Source organism: Heterocephalus glaber, unplaced genomic scaffold (assembly GCF_053883595.1).
Source record: "Heterocephalus glaber isolate CG9 unplaced genomic scaffold, H.glaber_assembly_v1.0 deba00000470, whole genome shotgun sequence".
In the NCBI taxonomy this organism is placed as follows: domain Eukaryota; kingdom Metazoa; phylum Chordata; class Mammalia; order Rodentia; family Bathyergidae; genus Heterocephalus; species Heterocephalus glaber.
In genome coordinates this window covers 28,252,994-28,267,897 of record NW_028258145.1, presented here as the reverse complement: position 1 = coordinate 28,267,897, position 14,904 = coordinate 28,252,994, and the positions used below count along the sequence as shown (strand labels likewise).

The window sequence follows — 14,904 nt, the reverse complement described above, 5'->3', positions numbered from 1 at the left end:
AGCAGCTGCGGTCGGGGAGCTGGACTTGCAAGCGGCCGTGGGGCGACAGAGCTGCCTGGGCGGTGGCCCCTGTGGCAGCAGGAATCTTTCCAGCCCCCTGCCCTTCCTCCACGTCCCCAGCTAGGCGGAGTGTAAACAGTCCCACTCCAACTGGGCTACGGGCATGTCTTGCCGGGGGACTGAAGTTCCGAGGGCCTATTTGGCCTCAGGGAGTGAGCAGGTGATGTCACGACCTTCACTCTGATGTCACGTTGAGCATGTGATGTCATAGGCAGCTCCAGCTCCCGGGCTATAGGGCTCTCGGGCTGAAACCACGAAGTTTCTCTAGGTGGAGCCACTTGTGCGATTCTAGGGCTGCGGGTAGGGGCCTGGAGACAGCGCTTTGCCCTGCGTATCTGGGGACCCTTACTCTTTTCCTACTTGATGCACTCCCCTCGCCCTCCATTCTGACTACCCGAAAGCGGACAGCATGTGTGTGGAACGCCTCTCACAGGCCCCGCCCCAGCGCCGCCCCAGCCCCGCCTCCAGCCCTGCGCCCGCCGGGCCAGGAAGCGCCAGAGGAACCTCCCAGGGACATGGACGGGGCTGTGATGGAAGGGCCGCTCTTTTTGCAGAGTCAGCGCTTCGGGACTAAGGTAGTGGGGGGCAGAGGATTCCTAACCCCACGAGGGCCAGAAGTGAGTAAAAGGGTCCAGAAAGAAGGGGAGGGGGCAGCAGTTGGAGAGCCGGTGAGGTTCCTGCTAAGTTGCTCTACAACTTTGGAGAGCATGTGTAGGTTCCAACTATGCCTTCCTTAGTGCTGGAAAGACCGAGTGGCATCTTTCTTGGGTTTGGGAAACTTTGCCCTTCCTTGGGAAGCTTCAGACCCCCTAGTTGGCCTGCACTGTTCTCTCTTTCCCCGCCTGGGCGCATGCTGCTCGCGCTCTCTCTCTCTCTACCTCCCCTGCGTCTCTTGCTGTCTCCCTAGAAATGGAAGAAGACGTGGGCTGTGCTCTACCCGGCCAGTCCTCACGGCGTAGCGCGGCTCGAGTTTTTTGATCACAAGGGGTCGAGCTCTGGAGGTGGTCGAGGGAGCTCGCGCCGCCTGGACTGCAAGGTGATCCGTCTGGCCGAGTGTGTAAGCGTGGCTCCGGTGGCTGTGGAAAGCCCCCCTGAACCCGGAGCTGCTGCCTTCCGCCTGGACACTGCGCAGCGCTCGCACCTGCTGGCAGCGGACGCGCCGTCCAGCGCCGTCTGGGTGCAAACATTGTGCCGAAATGCCTTTCCGGTGAGGGAACCCTTGCTGCCGGCGGCCGGCGAGGGGCTGGGGCGAACCGCACTGGGCCTGAGGGCCATTGCGGTGGAGCAGTTACAGCACCCGTGGGGCTGGCTGGCCCAGGATTCCTCACTCTCTACCCCAGGGCCATACTGTGGGAATTATAGGGTCCTTCATGATCTCTTTACCACAGAAAGGAAGTTGGGCTCTGGCGCCGGTCACAAACCCACCACCTAAGCTTTCTGCCTTGGAGATGCTGGAGAACTCACTGTACAGCCCTATGTGGGAAGGTAGATTCTTGAGAAGTCTGGCAGGGATGGAATGGGAAGGAGTGTTCTTGGGGAGTGGGTGATTAGAGGGTCCAGGACTCACAGAAAAGTTCCTGGAATCTGACTTCCAAATGAGTTTTTGGACACCCTGCTCCGGAGTCCTCTGGATTCTCACCCCTGCCCCTCAGTACATTTCTGCCCAGGTGCCTAATTGTGTACTCCTTCCAGGATCCCAGTTCTGGGTAACCATACAGAAGACGGAGGCCTCTGAGCGCTGTGGCCTGCATGGGCCCTATGTGCTGAGGGTAGAGGCTGAGAGGCTGACTCTCTTGACCTTGGGAGCACAGGGTCAGATCCTGGAGCCGCTTCTTTCCTGGCCCTACACTCTGTTGCGCCGCTATGGCCGAGACAAGGTACAGGAGCTGTCAGGGAGGATGTTCAGGGAGGGTTTCTGGGCTGGACAGTTGAAAGCCAGGTGGGGCAGGAAGGGAAGGCGGGAAGCTCTGCCTTCTGGATCCCCTCTTTCCTTTCACACACTCTGACCCAACCTCTGTCCCTGAGTGGTCTATCTTTGTAGATACCCTCACTAGTTCAGGCTCTGTGACTCACCAGATCTGACCTCCCCATAATCTGCTTCCCTCCATACCCTCCTCAGGTCATGTTCTCTTTTGAGGCTGGTCGCCGTTGCCCCTCTGGCCCTGGAACTTTCACCTTCCAGACTGTACAAGGAAATGACATATTTCAAGCAGTTGAGACTGCCATCCATCAGCAGAAGGCCCAGGGAAAAGTGGGACCAGGGCAAGATGTCCTCAGTGCCAACTCTAATGAAGGGGAGATGACAGAGGGGAAGTTGGCTTCTGCTCCTAACCCCCAGGAGCCCCAAGGCAGCACCCCAGCCCTGTATGCTGAGCCCTTAGACTCTTTGCGCATTCCTCCAGGTCCTTCACAGGACTCCTTATACTCAGACCCCATAGACAGTACCCCTTCTCGGGCAGCAGAAGGGGTACAGGCAAAGAAACCTCTCTACTGGGATTTGTTTGCACATGTGCAGCAGCAGCTGCAGAAGACCAAGCTGACAAACACCAAAGAGGACCCCATCTATGATGAACCTGAGGGTCTGGCCACAGCCCCTCCCCGGGGGCTTTATGATCTGCCTCAGGAGCCCAAGGATGCATGGTGGTGCCAAGCTCGGGTGAAGGAGGAGGGTTACGAGCTCCCCTACAACCCTGTCACTGATGACTATGCTGTGCCACCCCCTCGGAGCACAAAGCCCATCCCAGCTCCCAAGCCCCAGGGCCTGGCCTTCCCTGAACCTGGTACTGCAGCTGGTAGTGGCAGCAAAGGCCACAGCTCAGACACTGCCTTATATAGCCAGGTCCAGAAGAGTGGAATCTCACGGGACTGAGACTGTGGGTTCTCTAGAGCAGGTACTGACAAGACTGGGGTCAAGTCAGAAGGCTCCACCTGAAAAGGTAGCTGACAAGAGGACCATGGGAAGGTGGCATTAAGGATCAGAAAATCCTGTTAGAATAAGCAGGAACCAGAGAGTGGGAGGGTCCTCTTTGGATGTCCTAGGAAGTGGAACAGATGGCAGCGCTGAGGGATGAGCTCTGGGGAACATTGGCACCCTTAAGCCATCCCTATCCCAAAGTAATAGATAGCTGCTGGACCAGGTCTTCTGGAGAAAGGGGTACTTGGTCAGAGTGGGTGCAGAGCCAGGGGCCTGTATGGAAGTTGCCTGGATCCTTACCCCCCTGTATTGTTCTTTGCCAGAGATATATTTTTAAAATTTTAAAGATTTGTATTAAAGTCAGTTTGGGTTTAAGAGGTCTCTGTGTGTGAACAGGCACAGAGGGGACACAGTGGCAGGGTGTGGTGGGTGGGTATGTAGGGATCAAGAGGAGAACCAGAATGTATTGGGGGCCATGGAAGGAGGGAAGGCCCCAGGGAGGGAAGCCTGCAATGTGGCAGTTCGAGACCCAGGTAGTCAAGTCAGACTGACCTTGGCTGGGCTTTCATGCTGAACCTGGATCAGTTGTAGAACATCTGCAACCCCCAGTCTCCCCTCTAGAAAGTGTGAGAACTGATAATGAGGTCTATATTACAGGGTGCTTTGTATGAAATGGATACCTTTCTCAAGTATTTTGTATATTATGAAGCACAGAGAAAGTGGGTTTTTTTTGAATGATAGCTATTATTTTGTGTAAGGAGGGTGCTGACAGGAAGGTGGGCAGGTATGAGAGGAGAATATGAAGGGAGTTGGCCTTTTTCATACCATCCTTTCCCCATTTTTGGCCATATGATATTGTGCCTCCCTCCACTTTGCACATAGGCACCAAGCACCAAACACTTGACCTGAGCTTGAGGGAACTGCAGTGGGGTGGGTATATTAGGAAGGGTACCAGTTCTGGAATGAGGCTTGGATTTCAATCCTTGTTTTTCATGACCTTTGAAATGTTATTCTTGTTCCTGTGTTCTGATTTCCTGAAGGTGACCTGACCGCATGCACCTGTTTACACAGAACTGTAAGAAGAAATTCTGGGCTAGGAATGCTCCTTAACAATGGTGGAGGCTCACTATACATTTAATCTTCATTTGTACTAACAGCATCAAATGATCCAGAAGAAAACGAGAGTCCCTGCTGGAGAAAGGACAGGCTTGGGTGTGTTGAGAGAGGTGGAGCAGCACTGAAGATGGTGGGGTGGGGCTCTGTTTCTGGGTCAGCTTGAGCTCTCTGAGGCTCAAGTGGATAGAAGGCAGATCTGATCACAGAGTTACTTTTGTTTGTTTGTTTTTTTTGGTACTGGGGATCGAACTTGGATCCTTGTGCTTGTGTAGCAGGCAGCGAAACCACTGAGCTAAATCCCCAGCCCTACAGAGTTACTTTGTAAGCCTTGGCATAGACATGGTTGAACAGGGGCGCTGTGCTCTGGCACTCGTGACTCAGGGCTGGGAGGGATACTCTTCCTCTGGTTCCGAAAGCAGGAAGAAGTCTTCTGAGGAAGATTTGCTGGCTGCTGGCATCTTGGGGGCTCTGCCTGGGGCTGGAGTCACTGGCAGGGGGACCACTGTGGCTCGAACTCGGTTGGTTGGCAGCTGCCCAGCCTGCAAATTGAGCAACTAGAGCTTTCTCTGAAAACCATACAGTTCCTCAACACTTTCTTCAGGCTCTCACACTCACTGGTCTGTGTTCCTCATATCTTGTTCACTGGTGGGCATCTTGTCCTCATTCCTTTACAAATCCTATCCTTGGAGTGTCACCCTGAAGGCCCAGGCCAGTGCTGTGGAGTCCCCTGGACTGTAGCCTTTACAGGGTTTTCTCCTTGCCCAGTGTCCCTCCCCTGTCAGGTCGCCCACCAAGCTAACTTGGGGTGGGCTCTGTTCCATGGATCTGATCATTGCACTCACTTCTAGATGGGCTGAGTTTAGAAACAGTCTACTCTTGTAATTTTAGCTAAGACAAAAATGGAAGTTTTCTAAAGCCTTTGCTACTGGGAAATTAGGAAAAAATTAGTAAGGGCAAAAGGAAGCCCAAATATAGAACACGAATCTCATACAAATATTTCACCTTCGACTTTTCACTTCAAACCTTGTCACCAGAGCCCTGTCTCCAAGTTACCAACTTTGGTCAGCCTTCCTCTTCCTATCTGTACAGTGAGCACAACACTTACCTTGTTGGGATGCTGGGAGGATTAAATGGGGAAAATATGTAAAAGCACTAATCATAAAACCTGGTACTCTAATCATATGACTGGTGCTCTATATATGTCACTTTCCTTTCCCTTGGGAAGTTCTTTTCCTTATATTCCCTTGGCCTTTTCTTTCAGAGAGGGCTATGGTTGTGATTCCAGTGTAGCCAGTTTGCGTAACGAGAATGGTCTGTTAAGTGACTATTAGAGTTACCATAAACACTACACTTAAAACACCTAAGCATGATCATAGGTAGATGCCTAAGCAGACAAGCCTCCCTACCCAGCAGGAGTGATTTTGCTGGTCTTTATTCCCCTCCTTATTCTCCTGGTTCTCCTTGCCACTTGCAGTGGGATTGGGGAGGAGGCTGTTTGCTCCCATGGGTAAGACACTGTTGGGGCTGGGGCTGGGGCTGGAGGGCTCTCTGGGAATAGAGGGGAGGAAGGGATATGAGGAAGTAGAGGGAAGAAGAAGAGCTGTACCTTTCTTGGGCCCCGGCTCTCCCAGCTTGAGTAGAGCTGCCCACGAGGTTTGGCAAAGGTGCTGCTCAGGTGTGAGTACAGGTGGCTCCAAACCTGCAGGGGGTTGTAGGTGGGCTCCAGCTCCAGGCTGTCCAGTATGCTCTGAGGAAGACAGGAGAACCCTCAACAAGGAACTTGAGGTCACAGAACACAGATGCCCTGAGGAGACCAGTGAGTGTGAGAGGCTGGAGAAAGCACTGAGACTCAGAGCTACAGTAGGACCTGTGAAATAGATGTCCTAGGGGTGCTTTGCCTGAGGCCTGAGTGCTTATGAAGTGTCAGGCAAAAGGACAGAAGTAGTGGTTAGGGGTCTGAAGACACTGGCTCCAGGAAGTGTTTCACTGGGTTCTGAGAGGGGTCAGAGCATCTAGGAGGGTACAAGGGGTCCAGTGTGGGCAGCAGAAGGAGGTGTGTCCTCGGGTTACACACAGGGTGGGGGTGCTCTAGTCTGTAAAGTGAGTACATGCAGTTTTTGGCCTGAGGTGAGGTGGTGGTGGGGAGGGCCAAAGGAGCACAGCATTCCTTAGTAGTCAGGTTTTCCGGCCACAACATCCTGTGCCAGGAACCACTGGCCCTGAAGTGAGACACTGAGCGAGCCATGGCTACTCGTGCCCACCTCTCTTTGTATCCCAGTGTGCTGCCAAACTGAGAGCACAATCTCAGGCTCTGTCCTTCTGTATGTCAGCCCTCGATCCAGCACTGATGTGGTTCCAATTCTCCCCATTGAGAGCCTCCCTTCCCACCTCCAGCCTAGGGACCCTAGCAGGGAATACAGATTCCAGATACAGAGAAGAGAGGAGGAGAATCTTCTTTCAGAGCTGTTTATTCCTTTGCATTGGAGTCTTATTTTGAGACACCTTCCTAATCTTTGTGCCAACACTGGCTGTCTTTTTTTTTTTTTTTTTTGGTACCAGGGATTGAACTCGGGTCCTTGTGCTTGTGCAGCAGGCAGCGAAACCACTGAGCTAAATCCCTGGCCCTCACTGACTGTCTTTTACTTCATTTCCCAATGAGTGGAAACAGATGGCCACAAAAACAAGTACATACACATGTGAACATGTACTACAGATAATTAGACATACGAACATACCATCACATGGATGTGCACTGGTGGAGCTACACACTAAGGCTCAGACATGCCACCAACCCAGAGACTCAACACATACACACTTAGGGATACCAAAAACAAACAAAAGACCCAACACACACACACATACACACACACACACGCGCGCGCACACACACACAGACACAAAAATGCATTCAAAGGTTCATATTTCTTGGGCATCTCCTTTTACTTCCTCCTCCTTTCTTTTGTCCTCTGCCTTCCAGCCTGTTTTTTCCTTCCTCTTTTGTCTCTAATGCATTCGTCACCCTTTTCCAACTTCAGTTACCTCTCTATGGTAGAACTGCAGGATAGAGGGGCAGGATATAGCCATCTGATGCAGATAAAACTAGGTCAAAATAACCAAAAACTTGAAGCTGGACCTGCCTGTACTGACTTCTCTTGCCTCCATTCTCCCTTGCTTGCTACCTGGTTTTCCTTCTGAGACACGTCTCCTTTTCTCCTTCATAGTTACCTACTCACCAGTGCTCATTTTACTCGGATTTTAGGGGTGTGTGCGCCTATGCACGCACATGTGTCTCATGCTCTTCCAGGATGGTACTAATTCCCATTTATACCACTGACCTTTTTTTCCTCAGTTATTTCAAACCTTATTTCCCTCAAGTCAGTCTTTTTTTTTTTTTTTTTTTGGTACTGGGGATCGAACTTAGGACCTTGTGCTTGCAAGGCAGGTGGTGGCACCACTGAGCTAAATCCCAGGCCCTCCCTCAAGTCAGTCTTCCATTTCTTTTCTCACCTTGTTGCCTTAATCTAAGCATCGATTTCCTCTCACCAGCCCATTTCCTATCTTCTTAGGATGACTCCTCCCTCCACACCCACATTCTCTCAGGGGTTTATTCTTCTCCCTTATTTCTTTCTATCTGTCCCATAAAACATGGGCTCCACTTACCTCCACAATCTTAAGGCTGTCTTCAGGTGGGTCATCAGGCAGCAGGGGAAAGTGGCTGGGCAGCATCAGTTCCCGAGTGGCTACTGCCTTCACCAGAAGTGTGAGGGAGCGTGATGGTACAATCACATAGAAAGTACTGGCAAGGATTCTTTGGCTGTGTCCTAGGCTTGTGGGTTCCCCTTTGGCTAACAGCAGCCATTCTCTTTTCTGAAACAAGAACGTACATAAATATTGGTTTATATTTAGTGTTTGGTACATTTTGAGGATCACTTCCAGTTGAGGCTTCCCTGAGCTCCTCTGTGGTTTGAGAAGGGCAGAACCATTTCTCTTAGGCCTTGGTAGAGAGGGACCTCCTGCCTGAATCACAAATACCACGAAGTACTACTCTTCCTCCCTGTCTAGGATGTGCCAGAGAGAGAGCACACACACAAAAATTAACAATGGAAAAACAAATTAAGAAATACTCTTCAACTTGAAGTTGGTGTTCATCTCATAGAGACTATTCAATGGTGAATGTGGAGTTTCAAGAATTATAATTACAAGTCTTCCTATAATCATTTTTGTTTTGTTTTGTTTTGTTGGTACTGAGGATCAAACCCAGGGCCTCTAATATGCTAAGCATGAGTTCTACTGTGGAGCTACTCCCCACCTCAGCCAAGAATTGTAATTCTTTGGTTTTTTTTGGTACCAGGGATCAAACTTGGGTCCTTGCACTTGCAAGGCAGGCGGCGGAACCACTGAGCTAAATCCCCGGCCCTGTAATTTTTTGTTTTTGAGACAAGGTCTCACTATAAAGTTCAGGCTGGCCTTGAACTCACAATGTAGCCCAGGGTGGCCTCAAACTTGTGTTGATTCTCCTGCCTCAGCCTCCTGAGTGCTGGGATTATAGGTTCGTACCACCATGCCTGGCAAGAACTGTAATTCTGAAAGGTAATTTTGTGGGCTGAGGATGTAGCTTAGTGGCACCACACCTGGTATGGGGAGGAGAGGGAAGGAGACAGAAGTGGGGAAGACAACAATAAAATGCTTATCTGACCATCAGCCTATCAAAAGTAATCTTGAGGGCTGGGGATTTAGCTCAGTGGCCTGCTGTGCAAGCACAAGGACCAGAGTTTGATCCCTGGTACCAAAAAAAAAAAAAAAAAAAAATCTTGAAACAGAGACTTGTATAAGGTGGTGTAGAAATTCAGGCTTTATTTTGAGGTCAAGGAAGTCTAATTGAGTTTGGAATAAGCTGATTGGGGTATGTCCCTGGAATGCCCAGAGAGGGTTTAAGAAGGTTCTCCAAGCAGCCTGAAGAGTGAGAGGAGGAGGGAGCAGGAAGAGAGGAAAGCTTTAGTAAAACAAGGCTGCAGTAGGTTGGGGCAGGGCCCTTGGGATCCAAGTCACAGGACAAAGCAAAAAGCACAACAGCTCTGTGAATGAATTAGGATTGCACTTTACTGCATACCATGGAGATGACAGAGGTTAGTGGATGGCTGAGGAGAAGAGACAAGCAGAATTATAAACAGATTTTATAGGTTACCCTTTTAGATGAGGAATGGAAATGAGGCAACTTTCTGTGGTAGTTTTCCAAAGACAACCACAAAACCCCAGGAAAGAGGGAGTCAGAATGGTTACAATCATCTATAAATTGTGACTTCTTGCTGGGATGACCACCAGTTACAACTTGCACAAACACAACAGTCTCCTTCATATATAAGATGAAAGAAAACACTAGTTCTACCACTTATGTGAAACTTATATGAAAAATTGGGAGAAATAATGTTAGAAGAAAGGCTCAAAGGAAAAGATTTTAAGGGGAAAAATATCAGTGTCTTATGGAAGACAAGTGGAAAATGATACAGGGATCATTGGATTGAAGTGGCATTGGATTTACACCCAGAAGGAATGCTCTGGGGTGGGAGTGGAAAGGCCTGAGGCTCTGACACTTCAAAGCAGTGTTATCACCCCATACAGAGCAGAACTCTGAGGAGTCTGGTAAGTACTAGCAAGCTATAAGAAACCTGTGAATGTTTCCAGGAACAGGAGTGTATTGTTTCAGTGGTTGGTGACCTCTCTGTGGGGTAGGAATTGACAGATAATTCTAAAGGTTTGGTGCCTCCTCACTAAAAAGATTTTTATTTTTGGGGGGGAGGGTAGGTAATTTGAGCATGGGAAAATTAATCATAACCATAATGATAATCAAAACATTAGGGGCCGGGGATTTAGCTCAGTGGTTCCATTGCTTGCCTTGCAAGCGCAAGGTCCCAAGTTTGATCTTTGGTACCAAAAAAACAAAACAAAACCCCAAAAACCCCCACATTAATGGAATGCTTACTGGGTGCCAGGGATTGTGCTAAGAGCTTTATGGATCCCTTTAGAAGCGCATGCTTTCTTAGCATTTTGCTTATATTGAGACATGCTGTCTTCCTGAAGATGGGTCCAAAATGTGATGGGAAGTCTTCCTTATACTTATAAAAATCCATCAAGTTGGAAATGAATAATATTGAAATCATGATGTATGTGTACATGGGAGTATCTGAATGCCCCAGGGACATGTTTTTTTTAAGCCTGAAAGAGCTAACTAGGAAGTTGCAGGGTATTCTGTTTCAGTTGGCTCAAGTAAATTGCAATGGGGCTCAAGATTTGGGTCCCCTATCTCCCCCTCCCTCCCTCCCTTCCTTTTTTCCTTCTCTCCCTTCTTTCTTCCTTTTTTTTCCCCCCCAGTACTGGGGAATCAAACTCAGGACCTTGCGCATTTAAGGCAGGTGCAGTGCCACTGAGCTACATCCCCGGCCCTCTTCCTTCTTTTGAGACAGGGTCTTGCTCTGTAGTTCACACTGGCCTGTGTAGCCCAGGCTGGTTTTGAACTCACAATTTTACTGCATCAGCCTCCTAAGCATTGGGATTACAGGTGTGGGCTACCATACCAGGCTATGAGGCAGGAGGATCACCACGAGTTCAAGGGCTGCCTGGTCCACATAGTGAGTTTATGCCAGCCTGAACTACATAGTAAGACCTTGTCTAAAAAGAAAAAAAGTAAGGGGGAAGGGCTATAAACTAATGTTTGTCAAAGTCTTAGGGTGATTCACTTCTTTGGCTTGCCTGATTTTAGTTTTGACAGGCCCAGGCAACCTTAGGCTTGGACAAATCAGTATGGTCAGTCATCATTCTTAGATTTCACTGACATGGGTGGAGGGGGTGAAGGGAGGGCTAGGAATGGGGAAAAAATAAGAACCAAGATGCATTATGTAAAGGTACAATTCCCAATGAGAAACTTAATTGTGTTGTATACCTACAATGTACCAATAAAAGAATTTAACAACAACAACAACAACAACAAGAAAAAGAATAGATTTTACTGACATGATGCAAGGGGGTAAAACAATGGCCACTGAAGCAAGATGCTAGGGAGTGGGGAGGGGATGAATAAAGTATGTTAAATGTATGTATGGATACGTCAGAACCCACTATTCAGTATAACTAATATGCACTAATAAAAAAAAGAACCAAGTGAGAGGTTTGGGGTATATAGCTCAGTTGTAAAGTATTTGCCTAGCATGAACAAGGCCCAGGGTTTGATAAACAAAAAACCAAACATACATACAAAAACCAAAACCAGAGTTATCTACTGAAAATCTTTACTTAGAAGATAACCCCAATCTGATTCATAGTTTGTATGTGTGGTTCCTGCATTTATTAGCCACAGGGTTAGGGGGAGGAAAAATCTCTTTCTCTTCCTTATATATCTTTTCTATAGATCTTGGTATGGATTGAGTGTTTGTATGTATCCCTTCAGAATTCATAATTAAAACCCTACTCCTCAGTGTGATGTTATTTGGAGATTTGGGAAGTAATTAGGTCATGAGGGTTGGAGCCCTCAGGATAGTATTAGTGCCCTTAAAAGAAAAGCTGCTTGGGCTGGGGATTTAGCTCAGTGATGCCACTGCCTGCCTCGCAAGTGCAAGGTCCCAAGTTCCATCCCTAGTACCAAAAAAAAAAAAAAAAAGAAAAAAAAAAAGAAAAGCTGCTTTTTCTCTCTTCCACCTGAGGATGCAGTGAGAAGATGACCATCTGAAAACTGTGAAGTAAGTCCTCACAAGATAGCAGATCTACTGGTACCTTGATCAAGGACTTCACAACTTCGAGAACTATGAGAACAGGGCTGGGGATTTAGCTCAGTGGTTCTGACGCCTTCCTGGAAAGAACTATGAGAATAAATGTTTTCTGTTTAAGCCAAAAAAAAAAAAAAAAAAAAAAAAAAAAAAGATGCTAGGGTCTAAAACATAGCAAATGATGGCAGTGACATTTCTTGCATCTTAGTGTTAAGGTACAAGTTCATACCTGGTACATTGTGGGGTTACTAATAATCTTTGAGTGTTGCACATGGAAATCTTTTGATGCTAGAATTTGAGTCTATTGATTTTGAAGCAATAGCTAAGCTTCTGTTAGGTAACTTATGCAGAAATGTCTGCAGTCTCTCAAAAGTCAGTGGTGATGTGGGGACTGTCAGAGGTCTAGAAAGAGAATGCACAACTGAAATTATTTTAAAAAATGCTTTAATGGGGCCGGAGATTTAGCTCAGTGGTTTTGCTGCCTGCTGCGCAAGCGGAAGGACCCGAGTTCAATCCCTGGTACCAAAAAAAAAATGCTTTAATGCCTGGTATGGTGGTGCATGCCTGTAATCTCAGCACTTGAGAGTTGGAGGCAGGAGGATCACCATGAATTCGAGACCAGCCTCATCTACATAATGAATTCAAGGCCAGCCTGAACTACATAGTTCAAAGAAAAAAAAAAGAATGCTTTAAAAGTTATACAGTGATTTATAGAGAGATTGGTCAAAGGCTCTGGAAGATAGGCAAATTCATCTTAGATGAACATATTAATTTATCTTCAATCCCAGGAGCATTGAGAAAAAATGAGTAGAGAGGTTGAACTTTAAGGTCCCTGTTTAAAGATTTGAACTTATAGTCTTTTCCTGGTAAGTGATTAATGGCACCATAGACTTAAGGTCTAGGGCCCAAGTTTGAAGTCCAACTCATGGGCTACCTTGCTAGAATAGGAAGTTGTACATATAATGGACATGATTAACTGCCATAGCAGGTAACTGAGGATGAGAAAAAGAGTAGTGTCTGGGGATGTCCCAGAAGACCAACCTTTGGGGTCCTCAAATTGAGCAATGCTTAATGATTGTAGATGACTGTTAAGTACTTTAGAATATATTTTTTGCTAATTCTAAAGAAAGCATGAATTAGATGTTATATTTATCAAATGATTTCTGTGTTTATGATAGGAACTTTGCCACAAGCTCAGGAAACTCAGACTTTATGAAGTGATGGGACTGTCTTTAGAATAGCTGTGGACAGGGACAGAGTTGAATGGCATTTCACATTTCAAGGTTAGCCTGACTAAAGTCAGTCTCCCCTACTCCTTCTCTACCTCCTAAGGCCCTACTAAGGCTGTGAAGGAAGGTGTGGCAGCCTGTCACAGTTGGCTAGCCACCACGCCCCTCTCCCCTCTCTCTGCCCATTGTTTAGTCTTCAGTCATGGTCTGGGGGGAACATGTGACCTAGATTTAAATAATGAGACAAAAGCAGAAGTTGCTGGGTGAGTCTTCTGGACAAGCTTTATAATATGCTGGCAGAGGTTTTGCCTGTATACCATACCCCTTTTTTCTCCAAAGGACAGGATTTGGTCTTAAGGTGTAGTAGCTATCTGTGGCCATGAGGTAACAGGCATAAGGATGATGTCTACCTGCTAAGGGTGCTGGCGCATAAAAATGGAAAGAGCCCTGCCCTTGATAGTCTCATTAATCAACTGCTTGAGCCTTGAAATTGTCCCCAAACTTTTTGTTACATGAGAAAAATAAACTCTTATTTACTTTACAATCGGATTTTTTCTTGTTGTTGATAGTTGCAGTCAAATAGATTCCTTATGGATACCAAAGGGAAGGAAGAAGATGTGCTACAGTATTCACTTCTGAGTGCATGGCTGAGACAGGAGTGAAAAGAACCATTTTAGTGGCATTGGTGTAGTCCTTCCCAGGAGGGCAGGTAGGAGTTTATTATAGCACATGAAAGCTTTAATCTCATCAAACTAACACTTTCTTGTTCTGCCATCAATGTGATGGGCTGGGACTAAATTCAGTGTTTAATTAAGCACTGATCAACCCTTGAGTGGGAATGTTTCTGAGGCAGCTAGTGAAAGCAGAAAGAAGCAAGAACACTCATTTTGCTTTGCTTGAGAGATATATTTCATTGGCATAATGTACACAGGAAGAGAAACTACAGCTAGTTAAGGGGGGGTGTGTCTTTAGAAACTGGAACTGTGTCAGGAAGAAATTAAACTAATTTGGTATTTTCTGTTTCTTTCACCCCAGAAAGGCAAGACCTAGGCAGGGAGAAGAAGAAGCTGTAATGTCCAATACTTTGCTGCTCTCATACTGGCTTCTACAAAGGGGATCAGAAGATAATAAAAGGGATTCTAGGGCTGGGGGATTTGCATAGCACGTGAGATGCCCTGGGTTCAATTCCCAGGACTGGAAAAAAGGAATTCCAAAGCTCCCCCAAACATGTTATACATTCCTTCAAGTGAACATGGAACATTTAGTATATTTTCTCCAACTACAGTGGAATGAAATTAGAAATCAATAATGAAAGCAATTTGGGAAATTTCCAAAATGTAAAACTAAACAATGTACTTCTGCATAATTGATGGATTAAAGTAGAAATCACAGGAGAAATTAGAAAATACATTAAGATGAATTTGAAAACTAAGATATACCATAGTAAAACTTAAAATAAACAGTTAAAGCAAGGCTTAGAGAGAAATTTATAGCCAAAACCTTTTTTTTTTTTTTTGGTACCAGGGATTGAACTCAGGACCTTGCATTTGTGAGGCAGGTGTGGTGCCACTGAGCTAATTCCCTGCCCCCCAAAACTCTTATATTAAAAAAGAAGAGCAATCTCAAATCAGTAAACTAGTTAAGAAACTAAAAAAATTGCAAACTAAACCTAAAGCAAGCAGAAGGAAGGAAGGAAATAATGCTAGAGTGAAAATAAATGAAATAGTGAACAGAAAAATAATAGAGAAAACCAATGAAACCAAAGGTGATTCTTTGAAAAGATTGACCAAACTGCAAAACATTTAGCTAGATTGAGTAAGGAAAAAAG

The 14,904-nt window shown here is 46.7% G+C and overlaps 2 protein-coding genes across 5 annotated transcripts in view; one reads left to right on the top strand and one right to left on the bottom strand.

The window, feature by feature from the left end:
• The first annotated feature begins 32 nt into the window (after nt 1-32).
• Dok1 (docking protein 1) lies at nt 33-3,349 on the top strand. 2 transcript variants are annotated; one of them, XM_013072092.3, is made up of 5 exons: nt 33-677; nt 968-1,267; nt 1,449-1,545; nt 1,753-1,937; nt 2,180-3,349. In XM_013072092.3, the coding sequence occupies exons 1-5, from the start codon at nt 576-578 to the stop codon at nt 2,927-2,929; spliced, it is 1,434 nt and encodes a 477-aa protein (XP_012927546.1). In that variant the 5' UTR covers nt 33-575; the 3' UTR covers nt 2,930-3,349. The 2 variants fall into 2 exon arrangements, with proteins under 2 accessions (XP_012927546.1, XP_004844717.2); XM_004844660.3 differs by having other exon boundaries at nt 36-635.
• A 743-nt stretch (nt 3,350-4,092) lies between these two features.
• M1ap (meiosis 1 associated protein) overlaps nt 4,093-14,904 on the bottom strand; it is an 89,859-nt gene continuing 79,047 nt past the window's right edge. For all 3 annotated transcript variants that reach the window (XM_021258263.2, XM_004844659.3, XM_021258261.2), the window contains 3 exons: nt 7,751-7,957; nt 5,697-5,837; nt 4,093-4,629 (listed from right to left, as the gene is read on the bottom strand). In XM_021258263.2, coding sequence (XP_021113922.1) covers nt 4,468-4,629; nt 5,697-5,837; nt 7,751-7,957 — 510 coding nt within the window. In that variant the 3' untranslated portion in view covers nt 4,093-4,467. The remainder of the gene's footprint in view (nt 4,630-5,696; nt 5,838-7,750; nt 7,958-14,904) is intronic.

Excerpts from the sequence above, each read along its gene's own strand:
- Dok1 (XM_013072092.3), top strand. The coding sequence starts at position 576 with ATGGACGGGGCTGTGATGGAAGGGCCGCTCTTTTTGCAGAGTCAGCGC. Across the intron at positions 678-967 it reads TAACCCCACGAGGGCCAGAA|AAATGGAAGAAGACGTGGGC; the intron begins GTGAGTAAAAGG and ends CTGTCTCCCTAG. Across the intron at positions 1,268-1,448 it reads TGTGCCGAAATGCCTTTCCG|AAAGGAAGTTGGGCTCTGGC; the intron begins GTGAGGGAACCC and ends TCTTTACCACAG.